Consider the following 19,160-nt stretch of genomic DNA (forward strand, 5'->3'; position numbering starts at 1 on the left):
CATAGGCTTCCCTCTGATGACTGTCAGTCGGGTTTCACCTGGATCTGCATGTGTGTATGTGCGTGTGATTACACAAGTACTGCCGATCCATTGATGAAAATGATAAATGCAGAGGAGAAAACAAAATTCAAGCTAATTGCATGAGCTAACATTTTGGAAAGTCCCTGCTCACAGGAAATGAGACTGTTTCACAGATAACTTTCCAACTAGATTCTCCCAACCCATATCGAAACAAAAATCCAATATCCACTGAACACCAAATTTAGTCTCTTGAATCTTCACACGTAACCTTGAGGCCATTCTGTGTGTGAAGATGTCAATGCTGGGGCTATTGTTTCCATTTTACAGATGAGGACACTGAGGCTTGAGAAGTGAACTGAGTTTTCTTGGGTACCTGAGGGCCAAACTCTGGTTACCAGAGTTCTCTGGCACTACAACTCCTCCTGTTTGCATGGGGAGTAGGAGGTTATTTTTTTAAGAAGGGCTTGGCATGAGTAGAAATTGGAACAGACCCAGAGAGAAGCTCAGGAGAGGAGAGCCTGTGGTCTGGCTGGTGGCTGTAGGGTATGTTGGCTTGGCCACCAGCCAGGCCACTGCTGCCCCCAGCAGCCACCACTCTGATGATCTCTCTCCTACAGACGATGCTCACAGCCATTTCCATGAGCGCAATTGCAACCAATGGTGTTGTGCCTGGTATGTGACTGGGCCCTTTGCAGAGTGGGGGAGGGCCTGATGATTGACAGGGGGAGCAGTGGGGGCCAGGTTTGTGGGTCATCAGGACCCAAGACCCAAGACAGTATTGCAGACCAAGACCTGGGCTACAATTGTTTGTGGGGTGGGTAGGAGTGAACCTGTTGGGGCTAGGAAAGGAGGCAGATGCTGGTGTTAGGCCGGACAATGGCTACTCTCTCCCAACTCAGAGACCCTCTTTCTGTACCATCCTACTTTCTGAGCCGTGACCTCTTTACAGGAGCAATTAGCAACATGGTAATAATTAATGCAGCAAACTCCATGCAGAGTGGTTGGCTGGGTCTCCCATAGACTCCTTTCTGAGGCTGCAGCCTGAGGTCTCGAGAAACCTTCTTCTGTCCTCTATCCCTGAGCCCTGATCAGCACCGAGCTGCCCAGGACCTTCTGACCCTCTCGCTGACACTAGATTTTCTCTGCAGCTGGTGGCTCCTACTACATGATTTCCAGGTCTCTGGGCCCGGAGTTTGGGGGCGCCGTGGGCCTCTGCTTCTACCTGGGCACTACCTTTGCTGGGGCTATGTACATCCTGGGCACCATCGAGATCCTGCTGGTGAGAGGGGCAGGGGAGGAGGTGTGGGGGCCCAGGTTGTCAGCCACTTAAGCAGTGTTCGCTGGACACCTGCTATAGGCCAAGCCACTGCTTAAGGCCAAAGAGAAGTCGGATGTGGTCTGTCTCGAAAGAGTTCCCAGTCTGGTTGGGGAGAGAAGATACGATAATTATGTAACTCAAACAGCTGTGGTTTATCAGGCACCCACTGAGTTCTCAGCATAGCTCCAAGTGCTTTACAGTCATTATCTCGAATCCTTAGAGGTTTAAGTATTATGATGGCATTTTACAAATGAGAAGTTCCAAAAGGCAGATAAAGCCAGCTCAAGGTCACTCAGCGACAGGCATGTTGGCAGAGGTGAGTTTGGAAGCAGTGAAATAGCAGCTGGAATGGTGACATTCTAGGGGCCGTGCAGAGGGCTCTGGATGTTGGTCTCAGCGTCCTGATGGATGGTTCTTAGGCCGCAGAAGAACCACGGGTGCAGAAGAACCAGAGTAGAGAGATATGCTAGGAGTCGTGTCTGATGGGGGTCGGGGAGGGGGAGACTAGGTGTCTGTGCTTGAAGGTGTTTGAAGGATGGTGTGGCTGCCTTAGGCCTCCTGTTCTGTTTGGGTGGGCGTGTATGAGGTAGCCTTGTTTAAGGAACTTAGTTGGAAGACTTCTCACTTAGCATGCTCAGATCCCTGGCTTTGCTTCTCAGCACCATATTAACTTTACACTTGGGAGGTGGAGATAAGAAATTTGAGATGGACATAGTGACTTTGAAGCCTGTCAGGGCTACCAGAGACCCTGCCACAAATGAAAAGAGAAGAGAAGGTGTAGAGTTAACATTTTCCAACATCCCTGCCCTGTCTTCTGCAATACTTAAGGTTTTCAGGCTTAGGTTTTGTTTGTTTGTTTGTTTGTTTGTTGTTTTCCCACCCCCCAGCCCCATGAATCTTTCATGTATTAGGATACAGCCATTTGACAGATGAGGAGAGTAGAGAGTCTCAGGGACTTGTGGAGGAGTGTGAACCTGCACGCCTCTGGCTTTCAGGGTCTGTGTGTGTCAACTGTCTCCCATGGTGTTGGGGAACCAGAACTAAAGAAGAGCTTTTTGGATTGAGGGCAGGAGAGAAGAAATCAGAGAGTGGGAGGCGCCTGAGTTGGGCATTCTGGTGAGAGCATTGTGGGCCTTGGGGACATAAGGCATTTCCACATGTGTTATCAAACAGTTTGCCCACTGACTGTCACTGGAACAATATCAGAGTAAAGGAGAAAACTGATCCAGTAGAAATCAGAAGCACTTTAGTGTATGTATCTCACACTTCTGTCTTTCTGTTTGATATTTTTCTGCATTTGTAAAACCTAACTCCATCTATAAATATTTTCTTAAGAACTTGAACACTCCATTTATTCATAAATAAAAAGTAACTTAAACAAATATAAGCATTTTAAGTTTAATGTAGATGTTTTAGAAAATATGTATATGCAAAAAGTCACATTTCAGTTATTCAGTAAAAGCATCTGTTGTCCTTTTTTCTTTTTTCCTTCCTTCCTTTCTCTCTCTCTCTTTCATTCTTTCTTTTGAGACAGGGTTTTTCTATGTAGCCCTGACTGTCCTGTAATTCACTCTATAGACCAGGCTAGCCTCAAACTCAGAGGTCCATCTGTCACTGGGATTAAAGGTGTGCACCACACCACCCAGCTTGTTGCTGGGTCTCCTTATAATCTAGGCTTGTTTGGTACTGGTGATCCTCCTGCCTCAGTCTCCTGAGTGCTCTGATTACAGACATGCCTAGTACCACTGATATTTGGACATCCCTACAAATACATCTACACTCATACACAAATGAGTAAATATTTCCACATATAAATTTACAAAAGTGAGATCATAAGATACACTATTTTTAGGACTTGTCCTTATTCACCCAATACACTGCAAATAATTTTTAAGCTCTTGAATGAACTCTTGCTGTGTAGCTCAGGCTGGTTTCAAATTCTGCCTCAGCCTTCCACAGTGTTGGGATTGCAGGTCTGTAGCATTGTACCCATCATGGACAGCTTTTGAATCAGTCCATAGAAAGTCACCTTCTCCAGGTTTGTTATTGGGGATTGAACCCAGGGCTTGTATACTCATAAATAATAAAAATAATAGTTATATAATTAATAGTTATAATAACCAGTGACCTGTTAAATGGATGCCATTTCCCACTTTGGAGATTATTTCCCTGGGGTGAGTCTCAGCTGGCCTGGGTCACCTGTCTAACTACCTTTGCTCCTTTCCTACAGGCTTACCTCTTCCCAGCTATGGCCATCTTCAAGGCAGAAGATGCCAGTGGGGAGGCAGCCGCCATGCTGAACAATATGCGGGTGTATGGCACCTGTGTGCTCACCTGCATGGCCACCGTAGTTTTTGTGGGTGTCAAGTACGTCAACAAGTTTGCCCTGGTCTTCCTGGGTTGTGTCATCCTGTCCATCTTGGCCATCTATGCAGGGGTCATCAAGTCTGCCTTCGATCCACCCAATTTCCCGTGAGTGCTGTCTTTCTGAGTCTGCAGTTTCGTGGCCCTCACTGGTCCAGCTTAGCCAACATAGTGAGAGTCTCTGCTGGGTCTTCTCTCTCAGAACTGGAGTGCGTGGGTTGAGAGCAGCATCCCCCAGAAGGGCGAAAGCTTTCTGTTTAAGGGAGTTTATTCAGCATGAGATAATATTTTTGGAAGTGGGAAGAAGTTTTCTGGAGTGTGTCAACTGCTTGCTGGTGGATGACTTAGACTTCTGAAGGAGTGTATGCTTGTTGTGGTAGGGAACCTTCTGGATGGGTCAGCCTCCTGGAGTGGACAGTCTTTTTTGTTTGTTTGTTTGTTTGTTTGTTTTAACACATTCTCAAGGATGGGGAAAAACCCAGGAGAGCCCAGGGTTCAGGTCCTCTTTGATTTCTCCTCTAGTACAGAATCCCCTTTATCTCTGTAGCTAAGAAGACAGGACAGCAAGGCTGCTGTCCGTGGTGCTGATCAGCACCAGACGACTAGCTCTCCATCTGCAGGCCAGAATTGCTTGGGAACCTTTACAGAAACTCTGATGGCCATGTGCCAGACAGACTCAGAATCTCTGGGTGGGGGACCCTGAAATCTGCAGCATTAAATCTCTCAGTGGCTCTCCTGTGACACCAGGGAGAAGTCTTGTTCGTCCCATCTTCCTTACTCTCGTCTCTCCCTAGGATCTGCCTCCTGGGGAATCGCACGCTGTCTCGCCACGGCTTTGATGTCTGTGCCAAGCTGGCTTGGGAAGGAAATGAGACAGTGACCACACGGCTCTGGGGCCTTTTCTGCTCCTCCCGCCTCCTCAATGCCACCTGTGATGAGTACTTCACCCGAAACAATGTCACAGAGATCCAGGGCATTCCTGGTGCTGCCAGTGGCCTCATCAAAGGTCTGAGGGAAAGGGGCTGGTCTCTAGGGAGTGCTGTGGGGATCATAGGTTAAGTGGTCAGGATTAGGGGCGTCCCTTGGGATTCAGTTCAATGAAGCCAGCTTTAATTGAATGTCTGGTATAGGCCATGTTTTGTCTTAAAAATTATGGTGAGGTAGAGGCAAAAGTATAGAATTTACTTCACTGTTATTAAGAGGGAAAACCTGTCTAATAAGTCATCTCTACTCACTAAGTACTCAGCACTAACACACTGGAATTACGATGCACACATGTCTCAGTGCTTGGCCTCCGGGATTTTAGAGACAGATAGTGTGTTACTAAATAAACTATGACCCATATAGGTGTGTATTCAGTGACCAGAGAGCTATGAGGACACAGTATCCATGTGCTTCAGGTGGCAAGAACAGGGCTTCCCACACTTGCCAAGGGAGATCATCAGTTATGTAGAGGAATAAGGGAATTACAGAGCAAAGAGCAGCCTGCCTAATGTGTGTGGCCATGAGATGCATAGCATGTCCTCTGACCCCGAGTCATCCAGTGTGACTTGGAATTAACGTACAAAGGAGGAGGAGCAAAAATGATGTTAGAGAGAGAGTAGCATGAACCAGACTGGCAGGCCCCAGAAGCCATGCTGAGGGATTATATCCTGAAGGCAGTGGGGTGCAGGAGGAGACAATGGGGTGCATGATGAGGCAGTGGGGTGCAGGAGGAGACTGCAGGGTACAGGAAGAGGCAGTGGGGTGCAGAGGAGGCAGTAGGGTATAGGAGGAGGCAGTGGGAGGCAGGAGGAGGCAGTGGAGTGCACGATGAGACAGTGGGGTACATGGAGGAAACAGTAGGGTACAGGAGGAAGCAGTGGGGTACAGAAGGAGGCAGTGGGAGGCAGGAGGAGGCAGTGGGGTACATGATGAGGCAGTGGGGTACAAAGGAGGCAGTAGGGTACAGGAGGAGGCAGTGGGGTACAGGAGGAGGAGGCAATAGGGTACAGGTGGAGGCAGTGGGGTGCAAGAGGAGGCAGTGGGAGGCAGGAGGAGGCTAGTGTTATGAGTTGGGGACAAAGATGCCCCTGTACTGGGAAACAGTGATGGTTTCAGTGAGAATGAAGTAGGTTCTCAGCTATAGATCTGCTCTTCTGCCCTGGAGGTGTTCAATCATGTCTGGACACACATACAGATAAACACACTCCTACTTTATTTTATTTTGCTTGTGTATATGCGTGTGTGTACATGCCTGTCATGTGTGCATATGGAGGTCATATGCTGGAGTCTGTTTCTCCTTCTACCATGTGGGTCTCTGGTATTGAACCCAGGTTATCAGGCTTGGCAGCAAGTGCCTGTACTCACTGAACCATCTCACTGGTTCCTGGAGATATTTTGGTCATGAAAACTAGGGAGATTGACAGGGCAGTAGCACCCTGGAAATAGAGGCAGGAAGATATCTTTGATTTGAGGCTAGCCTGGTCTACAGAGTAAGTTCCAGGATAGCTAAGGCTATACAGAGAAACCCCGTCTCAAAAACGAACAAAAAATCCAGAGGGGTTGAGGCTGGATAGATGTCTCAGAGGTGAAGTGAATTTGCTGCTTTCCCAGAGGTCCTGGGTTCAAGCCCCAGCACTTATAACCATTTGTAATTTTAGTTCCAGGGAATCTGATGCCTCTGGACTCTGCAGGCATCAGACACACATGTGGTGTGCATAGACATGCACACAGACAAAACACCATGCACACAGAAAATGAGACAAACCAGAGGGATGCGTCTAATGTTTAGTGTGTGGATTCCAGGCTTCCGTCTAATACCCTACAGTGCTGTTGATAGCTCTTCAGAGTAGAGTCATCTACACTACCCACCACTGGTGAAGGGTGGTGGAGCCCCAGGACAGGGACAACAGACTTATTAGTGAGTGGTTTACAGATAGAAGTTGGATGCTTTGAAGCAGGGAGGGGAACGGACGGACGCAGTTGAGAGCAATGCCAGGTTGTTTGAATTGACTGATGCCAGTGCCATTACCAAGATGAGAGATGCAGGAGCCAGTTGGGGCCTGAGAGCTGGTTAGGTCACCTGGAGACATGTGGAAGTCAGTGTCAGAAAGGATTCTCTGCCTGTCCCACTAGACTGGACAATTTAAGGGGCAGAGGCTCAGTCCCATTCAGCTTTGAAGTTTGTGTTCACACTCCCGTACAAAGCAGGAGCTTGGGAAATGGTGGGGTGTCTAAGGCCAGCAACGGGAGTGAGAGTTGGTTGGTCTTGACTTTCTGCTCCCCACTCCTCCTGGTTGGAGCTCTGGCCCCCAACTTCTGGTTGTCTCCCTGAGTACCTCATCTTTCCACAGAGAACCTGTGGAGTTCCTACCTGACCAAAGGGGTGATTGTCGAGAGGCGTGGGATGCCCTCCGTGGGCTTGGCAGACGGTACCCCCGTTGACATGGACCACCCCTATGTCTTCAGTGATATGACCTCCTACTTCACCCTGCTTGTCGGCATCTACTTCCCCTCAGTCACAGGTGGGGGGGAGCTTGGAGAGAGAGGCCTCAGCCTGGGAGGGGGTGGACGGGGAGTCAGCACCAAGACTAGGGCTTCTTAGTTTGATAAGTCTGCCACCAGGGCAGGAGCTGATCATTGCGGTGAGTGGGCATGGCAGGGTGAGGCACTGGGCCCCCAACTCCAATGTGCATCCTTTCCTCAGTAGCCCTGGCTACTGTCTGAACTGCTTTCCTGCCTATAGGGATCATGGCTGGCTCAAACCGGTCTGGAGATCTGCGGGATGCTCAGAAGTCTATCCCTACTGGAACTATCCTGGCCATCGCTACCACCTCTGCTGTCTGTATCCTGCATGGCTGAGCTGTGCCTAACGTGCGTGCGTGCGTGTGTGTGTGTGTGTGTGTGTGTGTGTGTGTGTGTGTGTGCGTGTGCGTGTGTGTGTGTGTGTGTGTGTACGTGTGTTGTGCGTGTGTGATACTGCAGGAGGCACTGTAATTGCTACCTTCTCTGGTGTCTCAGGATAGGGGTGGGGGCAGATACCATGCTAAGGATTCTCCTTCACTTTCTGCCATTAGACATCAGCTCTGTCGTTCTGTTTGGAGCCTGCATCGAGGGGGTCGTCCTACGGGACAAGTAAGGAAAGGAAATGGTTTTGTCCTGGGGGAGGGGTGGGCTGAAGAGGAAACAGACCTGGTGGGAGGGGAAGGGTGGAGGGGAGCCTGGGACCTGAGTAAGGGGTCCTGGGTGGGAGACCCTTCATTTTCCTCTTATTAAATATTTCCTCTTTCTTGTCACTGAAGCTTTAAAAAAGTCTTCTTAAAAAGATGTTACCTTTGGTTTGGGATAATGATACATTTGTTCGTTGGTTTGCTCATTCATTCATTCATTCATTCACCTAATACTTCTGTGTATTGCTCACTGCCTTGAAGGTTCTGAGGGAAGCACAGAGTGACACAGGTTTTTTTCCTTTGTTTGGTTTTTTGTTTTTTGTTTTTGTTTTTTTGTCTTGAAGGAGCTCCATGGGGTGATGACCACACTTATAAACAGACTTAGATGCAGAACATGAAGAGAACCCAGGGCTACAGAAAGCACACAGGGGTGCAGTGTGACCTGGTCAAGTGAACAATTTGCATACATTACTGCTATTTTAGGGCAGTTTGGATTCGATTTATCTCCCATAGTCGTAGACCTCCCACGAGACTGCCAGGGGTCCAGCCGTTCCTTCGCCTCAGCTCTTTATCTAGCATTTAAAGGACTTTACCAGGGGCTCCTCGGAGTTTTTTTTTTTTGTTGTTTTGTTTTTTTTTTGTTTTTTTGTTTTTTGTTTTTTCTGTTTTTTGTACAATGTAATTAATTCGTCACCAACCACAGATCAAAAGCATTTGGCTAAAACTCAGCTTGCATATATTTTTCTTGGTCATTGTCTCCTAAACAATACAGCGAGAAACATCGGGTCCAGAGCACTTCCGGTGTGTTCGGGGGTTGTAAGTCACCAGACACGAGTCTGAGTTTTCAGGAGAGTTTGTGCCTGCCAGAGGGTACTGTGCCATCTAGAGATGAGTGCGCACCACAGAACCTGGCATTGTGGGAGCAGAGGTACTGGTATCCGCCCCCTACAGATGCTGCCTGATGGTTGCCTCACTCTTCCTTCCTGCTTTCTTTAAAATTTTTATTTATTATTGGGCTGTGGTGGCACATGCCTTTAATCCCAGCATAGAAGCTGTCAGATCTCTGTGAGTTTGGGGACAGCCTGGTCTACAGAGGGAGTTCAAGGCCAGCCAGGGCCATGTAGAGAAACCCTGTCTGGAAAACCAAAATAAATAAATAAACAAATAAACAAATAATTAATTAATTAATTTATTGCCAGGTGTGGTGGTGCATACCTTTAATCCCAGCACTTGGGAGGTAGAGGCAGGCAGACCTCTGTGGGTTCAAGGCTAGCCTGGTCTACATAGTTCCAGGACAGCAAGGGCTATGTAGAGAGGCCCTGTTTTAACTACCCCCCACAATTTATTTTTAATTATTTATTATTAGTGTGTATATATGATGGGGGGGCTATGTGCATGTGTGTGCAGATATATGTGTGCCATGACACATATGGGAGGTCACAAGACAACTTTCAAGAGTTGCTTCTCGCCAGGCAGTGGTGGCACACGCCTTTAATCCCAGCATTTGGGAGGCAGAAGCAGGCGGATTTCTGAGTTTGAGGCCAGCCTGGTCTACAGAGTGAGCTCCAGGACAGTCAGGGCTACACAGAGAAACCCTGCCTGGAAAACCAAAAAAAAAAAAAAAAAAAAAAAAAAAAAAGAGTTGCTTCCCTCTCCCTCCACTATAGATTCTGGGGATTAAGCTCAGGTGCGAAAAATTTGCATCTGACTGTTATTTTAGAGTAGCTTGACCTCCATGCATCTCATTTAATCACAGACCTGTTATGAGACTGCCAAGGGTCCAGCAGTCCCTTCATCTGCAGCTCTCCCCCTGGTGTTGGAAGTGCCTCAGCAGTGCCTGTGCACACATCTGGGGGACAGAACTCTTCAGCCAGCCACTGAAGCACTGGTCCCCCTCTGCTCTCCCATCTCTTCCTCTCCCCTCCCCCACTACTTTCCTTTCTTTCACTGTTCAAAAAAAAAATCACTTGTTTGTTTTTATTGTGTATGTATGAGTGTTTACCTGCATGTATGTCTGTGCACCACACACATGCCTGGTGTCCATGGAGGCCAGAACTGAGCTGCTGGGTCCTCTGGGGCTGGGGTTAGAGGAAGTTCGTGAACTGCCATGTGGGTTCTGGGAACTGAACCCAGGTCCTCTGGAAGAGCAGCCTGTGTTCTTGAAAGATGATCCATCTATTCTGTGCATTCCCGTTCTTCGGAGGTGGGGTCTTGCTTGGCTACCCGGGCTGTTCTGGAATTCCTGGATTCAAGGGATTCTTTTGCATCAGTTTTCTTTAGACAGGGTTTCTCTGTGTGGCCCTGGCTGTCCTGGAACTCACTCTGTAGACCAGGCTGGCCTCAGACCCACCTGCCTCTGCCTCCCGAGTGCTGGGATTAAAGGTGTGCACCACTATGCTTGGTCTAATTTCTTCTTTTTTTAACATTAATTTATTGTATGGATGTACATGTATGTATGTATGTGTGTACACATGCACATGTTTGTGCCATAGCACATATGTGGAGGTCAGAAGACAATTTGTGGGAGTCGGTTCTCTCCTTCTACCACGTGGGTAGGTCATAGCATGCAGCCAGGGCCCTTCCCTGCTAAGCCATCTTGCAGGCCTCTCCCTTCTTATTCTTAACACCACCAGCACACAATGAAGCCAGAGCCTCCAGTATTGTAGTCCTATAGAGCCTGAGTGACTGGCTCAAGACCATGATGCTTACAACTATTTATTAAAATCCCATTCGCACCATGTTCCAGGCACACTTTTCGCATCCTGTCTCCTGTTCTCTCTGCACTTACATGAGGTAGGTTCGTGGAGATCCTCAGCTTCCAGCCGAGGAGGGTCAGTGATCCCTCAAGGTTACACAGACAGGCAGTACCGAGGACGCTTGGCTTTGTCTCTCCTTTGACCTGTGTGAAGCCTAACCCTGTGGCCAGTACCCTGTTGGGCATGCCATCTGTCTGGGGTGACCTACTCTGGAATCCAGATGGCGTTGTTCACCTAATGTCTCTGTGCCCTCCCTGTCTCTTTCCAGGTTTGGGGAAGCTGTGAATGGCAACCTGGTGGTCGGCACCCTGGCCTGGCCTTCTCCCTGGGTCATTGTCATAGGCTCTTTCTTCTCTACCTGTGGGGCTGGACTACAGAGCCTCACAGGGGCCCCACGGCTGCTCCAGGCCATCTCCCGGGATGGCATAGTACCCTTCCTGCAGGTCAGTGTGACAGAGCCACCTCATACAAAAGATCAGTCATCTGGGCCCCTGTCCAGGAGACACTGAACCAGGGCCATCACGAGCCCTGAGCTCCCTCCTGTGTATTGCCTCACAGCTACACTAAAAAAGAAGGGACCTTATTTGGATCTGTGATCAGTGCCGTCTATGAACACTGTCTGCTCTTAGGGGAAAAATAGATAGCTCTCCTCCATCCTAGGGGCCAGTCAGGGATTCATAGAGCCAGCCACAGGGCAGGGAAATGCTCTTCTTTTCTGTGGTCCTTAAGAAAAAAGTCTGTAGAGCATACAGACACACCCCGCCTATCCCTCGGGAGGCGTTCCCTCTGGGATGTCACTAGGGATGTCCCTCTGGGATATTGCACTAGGATGTCAGTGAGGGTGGGTGGGGCAGAGAGAGCCTGCTGTTCCCTTGGGTTCCCTAGATGATGCAGAATACAGCCATCTTTTTGTAGCCCCTTATTGGCTGTAAGAGTCCTGTCTCCACTTCCCCAGTTCCCAAGACTGATGGCTACTCCGCTCCTAGGTCTTTGGCCATGGCAAAGCTAATGGAGAGCCAACCTGGGCACTGCTGCTCACTGCCTGCATCTGTGAGATCGGCATCCTCATCGCCTCCCTGGATGAGGTCGCCCCTATCCTTTCCATGTGCGTACCAGGTCTGGAACCCACCTGTCTACCTCACGAGCTTCTTCCTGGGTCTCCCCCATCTCCTGGCCACCTTAACAACCCCGAGAAGTTCCCCAGTGGTCATAGAAACCCATCCTCTGCTGTGCAGGTTCACCTCCACACACAGCAGCCTTTCCACATGACCGATGCTCTCGCTCTCTCTCATCCCCTTCCCCCTCTCCTCCCAACGTCCAGGTCTCTTTGTCAGTCTCGGTTTCCCTTGCTGTGCCCTCCCTTGTCTGTTTCACCTCAGATCTCTTTGCACTGCAGGTTCTTCCTGATGTGTTACATGTTTGTGAACTTGGCCTGTGCGGTGCAGACGCTTCTGAGGACGCCCAACTGGAGGCCACGCTTTCGATATTACCATTGGTGGGTGACTCTTCCCCCACCCCTTCCCACAGGACCATGTCTCACCTCTCCTTAGCCCCACTTCAGATCTGAGGTCGTAGAGCAGGAAGTCCCACCCTCTCTAACTTTTGTATCCAGTTAACTCTAAGAAGCTCATAATGTGACAAGCAGCAATGTGACAGTCAGAGAGTAGCTTCAGTGACCATCTCTTCTGGGAGCCTGGGCTGGTGATGAAGCCTCTTGGAACCTCAGTTTCCCCAGCTGGGAAATGGGCACAATAGTCACATTCCCTCCTGGATTACCAGGGAAGTACATTGGCCCCAGATACAGGGGGGACTCAGTCCTCGAGGGCCACAGACCTCCTTGACATGTTACTCTATGGCTTTTCTTCTGTGATGGGAAGAATTGTGCTCACTCGGCCCAGAAAACACTGAGTTCCCAGCAGGTAGCTGGCCTGTGGTCTTCAGTAAGACTATTGGATAGTGGACTGAAGGCCACATGACTTCACAGGGCTGTACTTGCTGCTGGCCTCCTTCTGGAAGGTCCCGTTTGCAATGTGTCCATGGACCTCTGTCTCAGAAATCACACGAACCTATGTACCTGAGGCTGACTAGCAGGCAGGGTCTCAGGGACAGAGACGGGGCAGTGATTCGGGACTTGGTGGGGGCATGGGTCAGTGTCCTGTCTATGCTACTTATTTGGAAAGCCCCATATCTGCATGGTGGTCAGGGTGACGACAGGGCGGGAGTTAGGCCTGCACAACCATGTCTTGCCCAGGCCTTGCCTGCCACCCTGCTCTTGCTATCTAAGCCGGTGTCACCGTCGGCCCTGCCAAGATTCAGGGACAGGCTCTCTCTGTTTTCCAGGACTCTCTCCTTCCTGGGCATGAGCCTCTGCCTGGCCCTCATGTTCATCTGCTCCTGGTATTACGCGCTGGTGGCTATGCTCATTGCTGGGCTCATCTATAAGTACATCGAGTACCGGGGGTAGGTGCTGGAGGAGGCCAGAAAGGTGGAGGGCGGGCAGGGTGAGCACCACAGAAGGTGAGGGTCACTGGGTGGTGGTCTAGGGCTGGGAAACAGGGATGGGGCAGTGGTGATGTGGGCTAGGTCTGGGCATGAGGCCCAGGCTTGGGAAACTGATAGAGTGTCTGGATTTAGGAGTGATTTCCAAGGGACAGTTACTGCCTGGCTAAGTCAGGAAGCCAGAGCGGTGTGGGAGAGATGGCTGTGCCCTGGGACTGCCAGTTCTGAGATGTTTTCCCCTGCTGCTCTTGGTTTTCTGGACTCATGTGATCCTCTTCCTGGTCCCCAGGGCGGAGAAGGAGTGGGGGGATGGAATCCGAGGCCTGTCTCTCAGTGCAGCGCGCTATGCTCTCTTGCGCCTGGAGGAAGGGCCTCCGCATACGAAGAACTGGAGGTAAGCACTAAGAGGGTCCCTGATGAGGGGTTCAGGGGTGGCAGGGGAGCAGGGCCCAGATCTATCCCTCTGACTTTGTTTGGCTGAGTGGTGCCTCCTTGGAACCCTGACCCCTACCTCACCTGATCCCTCCTCCTACAACACTATGGTGGACTAAGACCCAGACATTTGTTCTCCAAGTCTGTCCCAGCCATGTGCTTGTCTATTTGATCATTCCATTCCTTGTGAAAAATAATTCTTAAACTCACGTTGCATGGCAAACTCTCTTCCTAGCTCTGGGGTGGGATTGCCAGCTCCACAGATCTGTGGAGATGCACGGAGGCAGATAGACCTCAGTTCTATGATGTTGATCTCTACTCCAAGTGTGGTAGGGTCTCCCAGGAGTCTCTAGGCTAATGAAGATGGGGGGCCCTAGGGCTTCTAGAATCTTCCCCTTCAGCCTCCCAGGTCAGGTCCTTCTTAAGTGGCTAGTGCACACACCCAGCTCAGTTTCTGTCTCCCTGGTTCCATCAAGGGTCAGGTTGGAAATCTGAATTACAGCCATGTTACTAACCTGGGGATCCCAGATGCTGGGTTTGGCACTATCTGTACGTTCCCAAGGTCTAGCGCAGGGTCCAGCCTGGAATAGGTACTTGGTCCACAGGGTCCAGCCTGGAGTAGGTACTTGGTCAACACTGTTAAATTGGTGGAGAGTTGGAGGGCCTTGAAGCTGAAGGCATAGAGAAGTGGTGGGTACATGGCTGGGAGGATGCAGGGTTAAGCATATGCACAGAGAGGAGTCTATCTGGGTGAAGAGATGGATGTGTGAATGGATAGATAGCAGGTGGGTGGCTGTGTGGGCAGGCGACTGAGTGAATAATGCCTGGTAGGTAAATTCATCTGGATACTGCTGGATGACTGAAGGATGAAATGGACGAGTGGGTGGTTGAATGGATAGATGAATGGGGTGGATGGAGAGACGGGTGGGCGGGTGGATGGAGAGGTAAGGGAGAGGGCTGGAGGGCTTGCTGCTCAAGGAAGTAGTGGCTGCTGCCCCAGAAGGCTATGGTTGGGGGGTGCCCAGGTGCTGGGGGCATAAAGACAAATGGGTAAACTGATGCCAGCCATGTGGTGGGAGGGTGGGTGGTCGGGAGGTGGGAGGTGGGTCATGTGGACCTGCACCCTCTTCAGGCCCCAGCTACTGGTGCTGGTGCGTGTGGACCAGGATCAGAACGTGGTGCACCCGCAGCTGCTCTCCCTGACCTCCCAGCTCAAGGCGGGGAAGGGCCTGACCATTGTGGGCTCTGTCCTCGAGGGCACCTTCCTGGACAACCATCCTCAGGCTCAGCGGGCAGAGGAGGTGAGGAGAGGCCAGGTGGGGTGGGGAAGCCAGGGTCTGAAGGGAGCTGGTCTCCCCCCCAACCCTCCACTGTTCTTGCCTTCAGTGTGCCTTTGGGATCACAGGGCACTTGGGAGTTTGTCAGAGAGTGAGCAAGTGCCTTGGACAGCACCCCATGGGAGCTGGGTCGATGGCTCAGTGCATGAAGCACTTGCCTGCTGTAAAAGGATCTGATCTCAGGTCCCTAGCACCCACAGCAAAGCCAGGCCCTGGGGGAACGCGTCTGTAACTCTGGAACTGAGAACGGGTGGAGACAAGGGGATCCCAGGAGCTTGTTGGTTAGCCAGGCTAGCAACCAATGAGCTCTATGTTTAATGAGTGACTCAAAAAAAGTAAGGTGGAGGGCAGTTAAAGGAGATAGTGTTAACCTCAGGCCTCCAACCTCATGAACATCTGTGCACATGCATACATAAAATTTAGCCTACAGAACCATTGGTTAATAGAGGCAGAAGGGCCCATTTTATGGATAAGGAAACTGAGGCTTTAGAGGCCAGGTTACCTAAAGTCAGGAGCTACTCATCTTGCTGGAGGAGGAAATCTTTTAAGGTGTTTTCAAATTCAAGGATCTGCTGGGCATGGTGGTGCACACCTTTAATCCTAGCCTTTCTGAAGCAGAGGTAGATGGATCTCTGTGAGTTTGAGACCAGCCTGGTATACATAATAAGTTCTAGGACAGGCAGGGCTACACAGAGACACCCTGTCTCAAAAATAAATAAATAAATAAATGAAACAAAAATAAAAACAAAAACAAATTCAAAGATCTTGTAGGAGGAATCCAAGACCCAAAGAGGAACCGCAAGCTTTCTGAAGTCACATGGCTGGCTGGAAGTCTAGCCGGGATTTGCACATGCCCCTGGCTCTGGGTCACCTGCTTTTGTTACATTCACAAAGGAGCTTACAGAGTCACTGTGAATGGGGCATGAACTGTAGAAGTGTCTAGAACTCAGTGGGTAGGAGGAGAAGTGAGCTCTTCCTAAGACTCAGGCCTGTCTTCCCTCAAGGTTGTAGCTGGGAGAGAGAAAAGGGGGCCTGAGGGGATTAAGGTGGGTGGGGAGGGGCACCCCTAATGGCTTGTGACAGTTGCTGTTTCTGCCTCACTGAGCCGTTCACACCAATCTATCAAGACTTGGAGCTGGAGGCCCCAACTGGTCAGGAAAACTCAACATGGACTAGCAGAGAGCATGCTGGGTACCCGGCACTAGGCTAGACATAGGGCAGAGTGAGAGACCAGGCTAGACATAGGGCAGAGCAAGAGACTAAGTGCTAGCTAGCCACAGGCTACATCCACGCACGGGAGGCTCCAGCCCTATAAAGCACCGCTGAGTGCTGCGCTGGGTTAATGACACCAGCTATACGACACATTAGGGCGATGATACAGGGCAGTGTCCTGAGCCCTTTCATGAAGCCAGTTGTGTAATTCTCTCGATTCCTGAGCAGATCTGCCCCACCATGGGGAGATAGGAGTAGAGGTCAGGTGACTTGCCTGAAGCCACAGCCAGGAGGTGGCGGAGATGGAAATTAGCCTCTGTGTGCTTGACACCAGGGCAGCGGTTAAGAGCAGAGCAGTTGAAACCAGCCTCCTGGCTTGTCCAATTCTCACACGTAGCAGCCTGTCCTTAAGTGAGACTTTCTTTCTCTGAGCCTCGATTTCCTCATGGATAAGATGGGAGTAACAAGAACCCTTCCCTTAATGTGGATTAAATGTGAACTAAAAACGCTTATCATTATTTTTGTTAAAATAAATAACTATGTGTGGCCACACAGAACATCCTGGCTTCACTGTGGTCTAGAAGGGAGGTGCTGTCTGGGGAGGGTGGCCTCTGAGTGAAGGCAGGTTTTAATGGATGCTGGGGTCAGGAACATGCAGGGGTTGGGGAGGTCTGCGGCAGTGGAGAGTGTACGGAGCAAAAGGCAAGTTAGAGCAGCGGCAGTGAGTGGGGAGGCTGCGAGGCTCATCCATGAGGAGCAGGAACAGGGACCGAAGATGATGGGGTACCGGGTTGGGTCCTAGAGTTGGATAAGATCAGAGTTGAGGTTCAGGAAAATGGGATAGATGCAGAGAGAGGGACAGAGAGAGGGATGCATAGATGAAAAGATGGGAGGGAGTCTGTGAGCCCAGCCCCAGCCCAAGTGTCTGAGGCTGGCCCTTACAGACATATACCCTCCCCACAGTCTATCAGGCGCCTGATGGAGGCTGAGAAGGTGAAGGGCTTCTGCCAGGTAGTGATCTCCTCCAACCTGCGTGATGGCGTGTCCCACCTGATCCAGTCTGGGGGCCTCGGGGGACTGCAACACAACACTGTGCTGGTGGGCTGGCCTCGCAACTGGAGGCAGAAGGAGGATCACCAGACATGGAGGAACTTCATTGGTACTGATGTGGTGGGCTCAGGGATGGAGGGTGGGCTCTGAGATGCTTTGCTTCTGAGGGTTTCCTGAGTACAGCACGCGTGCGTGAGTGCGTGCGTGCGTGCGTGCGTGCGGCTCAGCATGTGCAGGTGATACCACACGTCAGTTTCCGTATCAGACTCCGGGAGGAAGACAGGGTAGAACAGGGCAGAGCAGGGGGCTGCAGCTTCACAGCCACTGAGGTCAGAGGCTGCTCTGTCCTAGATATGTCCAACCAACACTTATAGAATGCGTTTCATGTACCAGGTAAGTTGAGGCTTTCTCTAATGCTCTCATCTCATGTCCGTGAGCGCTAGGCTCTGTCATCTGCATGCTAGTGTGAGATGGAGACAGAGACACAGACACAGACACAGAGACAGAGGAACTTGCCTGGGTCACACAGCTATGAAGCCATGTTTGAAACAGCCAGAGGCTCTCCCGTTAACTGCACACAGTTCTGCCTCTTTTACGGATTCAGTGAGGCCACACATGGTAGTTTCTTGATAATCTCTCGATAAGAGGCACAGGCTGGGGAGGGGCTCAGTCGGTAAGGTGCATACCATGAAAGTGGGACCCGAGTTTGATCCTGGAATCCAGGGGTCCCCAGTATTGAGGGGCAGAGACAGGAGACTCCCTGGGACTCAGCTGCTAGCCGGCTAGCCTGCTCTGTGAGCTCCAGTCCAGTCAGGTCAGTTAGAGCCCTATCACAAACAAACAAACATCCCCAACAAGGTGGACACTTAAGGAACAGGGAAGGGTGCCTGAGATTGACATCTGCCATCCATATACATCTACATGTATGCCCGCATAAATACCCTACACACACACACACACACACACACACACACACACACACACACACACACACACAGAAAAAAGAACAGGGGACATTATTGCCATTTAACAGGTGGGAAAACTGAGCCCAGGAGAGAGAGATTGAAGTACTTTTTAACAGCTAAACAGCCAGTAGATGACGAGGCCCAGGAAGTGCTGGTACTCTGATAACTGGAGTTCAAGGTCAAGGTCAAGGTCAGATGGAGTGTGGTGGGTGCCGGGTGCCAGGAGACCTTGTAGTTTTTCCTGGGTATTGGCAGAACTGGTCACAGTTGCCCTCTGGTCCTATTTTGATCTTTCCAAGAACTGGTTCGGGAAACTACAGCCGGCCACCTCGCCCTACTGGTCACCAAGAATGTTTCCATGTTTCCTGGGAACCCTGAGCGCTTCTCGGAGGGGAGCATTGATGTGTGGTGGATCGTGCACGATGGGGGTATGCTCATGCTGCTGCCCTTCCTACTGCGGCACCACAAGGTGGGTGAGCATGGGTGGGTGTGGCACGGGGAGGGTGTGTGTGCGTGCAGGTGCACCAGTGGGGGAGCCCCTGGCTCTGGTCAGGGCAAGCCTCCAAGCCCTCTGCTCTCCCTTCCTGGGGTGTTAGGAACTAATGCATCACCCTGACCTGTGAGCAGGGGACGGCGAATGGGCATTTTGCCACAGGTCGGTCGTCTCTTAGCCTCTTGCTGGACCTTTCAGGATTGCTTTTGATCCTTGCAGGTCTGGAGGAAATGCAAAATGCGGATCTTCACCGTGGCCCAGATGGATGACAACAGCATTCAGATGAAGAAGGACCTGACCACATTCCTGTACCACTTACGGATCACCGCAGAGGTGGAGGTGGTGGAGATGGTAGGTCCCTAGGAGCCCCTGAAGTTCTTGAGGTCCCAGCTGGGGCTGGCACCAATCAGGGCCACTTGGATAGCCATCAGTGGATGATGCAGGTCACCTTTCCCTGTGAACTCGTCTTAGCCTCTTACATCCTCACCCAAGGCCAGCCAGCTCTCTCCTGAAATGGTAGCTACCATGTTGAAGCGTGCTCACTCTATGACAGACTGCCGTG

At 50.7% G+C, this 19,160-nt stretch overlaps 1 protein-coding gene across 4 annotated transcripts in view; it reads left to right on the forward strand.

The window, feature by feature from the left end:
• The window catches only part of Slc12a5 (solute carrier family 12 member 5), a 38,808-nt gene that overhangs the window by 14,345 nt on the left and 5,303 nt on the right, over nucleotides 1–19,160 (forward strand). For all 4 annotated transcript variants that reach the window (XM_031372734.1, XM_031372735.1, XM_031372736.1 and 1 more), the window contains 16 exons: nucleotides 639–693; nucleotides 1,170–1,300; nucleotides 3,570–3,811; nucleotides 4,498–4,709; nucleotides 7,039–7,209; nucleotides 7,431–7,529; nucleotides 7,762–7,819; nucleotides 10,879–11,053; nucleotides 11,597–11,715; nucleotides 12,007–12,105; nucleotides 12,951–13,070; nucleotides 13,399–13,503; nucleotides 14,674–14,842; nucleotides 17,054–17,249; nucleotides 18,405–18,574; nucleotides 18,818–18,949. In XM_031372734.1, coding sequence (XP_031228594.1) covers nucleotides 639–693; nucleotides 1,170–1,300; nucleotides 3,570–3,811; nucleotides 4,498–4,709; nucleotides 7,039–7,209; nucleotides 7,431–7,529; nucleotides 7,762–7,819; nucleotides 10,879–11,053; nucleotides 11,597–11,715; nucleotides 12,007–12,105; nucleotides 12,951–13,070; nucleotides 13,399–13,503; nucleotides 14,674–14,842; nucleotides 17,054–17,249; nucleotides 18,405–18,574; nucleotides 18,818–18,949 — 2,253 coding nt within the window. The remainder of the gene's footprint in view (nucleotides 1–638; nucleotides 694–1,169; nucleotides 1,301–3,569; nucleotides 3,812–4,497; nucleotides 4,710–7,038; nucleotides 7,210–7,430; nucleotides 7,530–7,761; nucleotides 7,820–10,878; nucleotides 11,054–11,596; nucleotides 11,716–12,006; nucleotides 12,106–12,950; nucleotides 13,071–13,398; nucleotides 13,504–14,673; nucleotides 14,843–17,053; nucleotides 17,250–18,404; nucleotides 18,575–18,817; nucleotides 18,950–19,160) is intronic.

The sequence above is a fragment of the Mastomys coucha genome, unplaced genomic scaffold (genome assembly GCF_008632895.1).
Source record: "Mastomys coucha isolate ucsf_1 unplaced genomic scaffold, UCSF_Mcou_1 pScaffold15, whole genome shotgun sequence".
Lineage (NCBI taxonomy): Eukaryota > Metazoa > Chordata > Mammalia > Rodentia > Muridae > Mastomys > Mastomys coucha.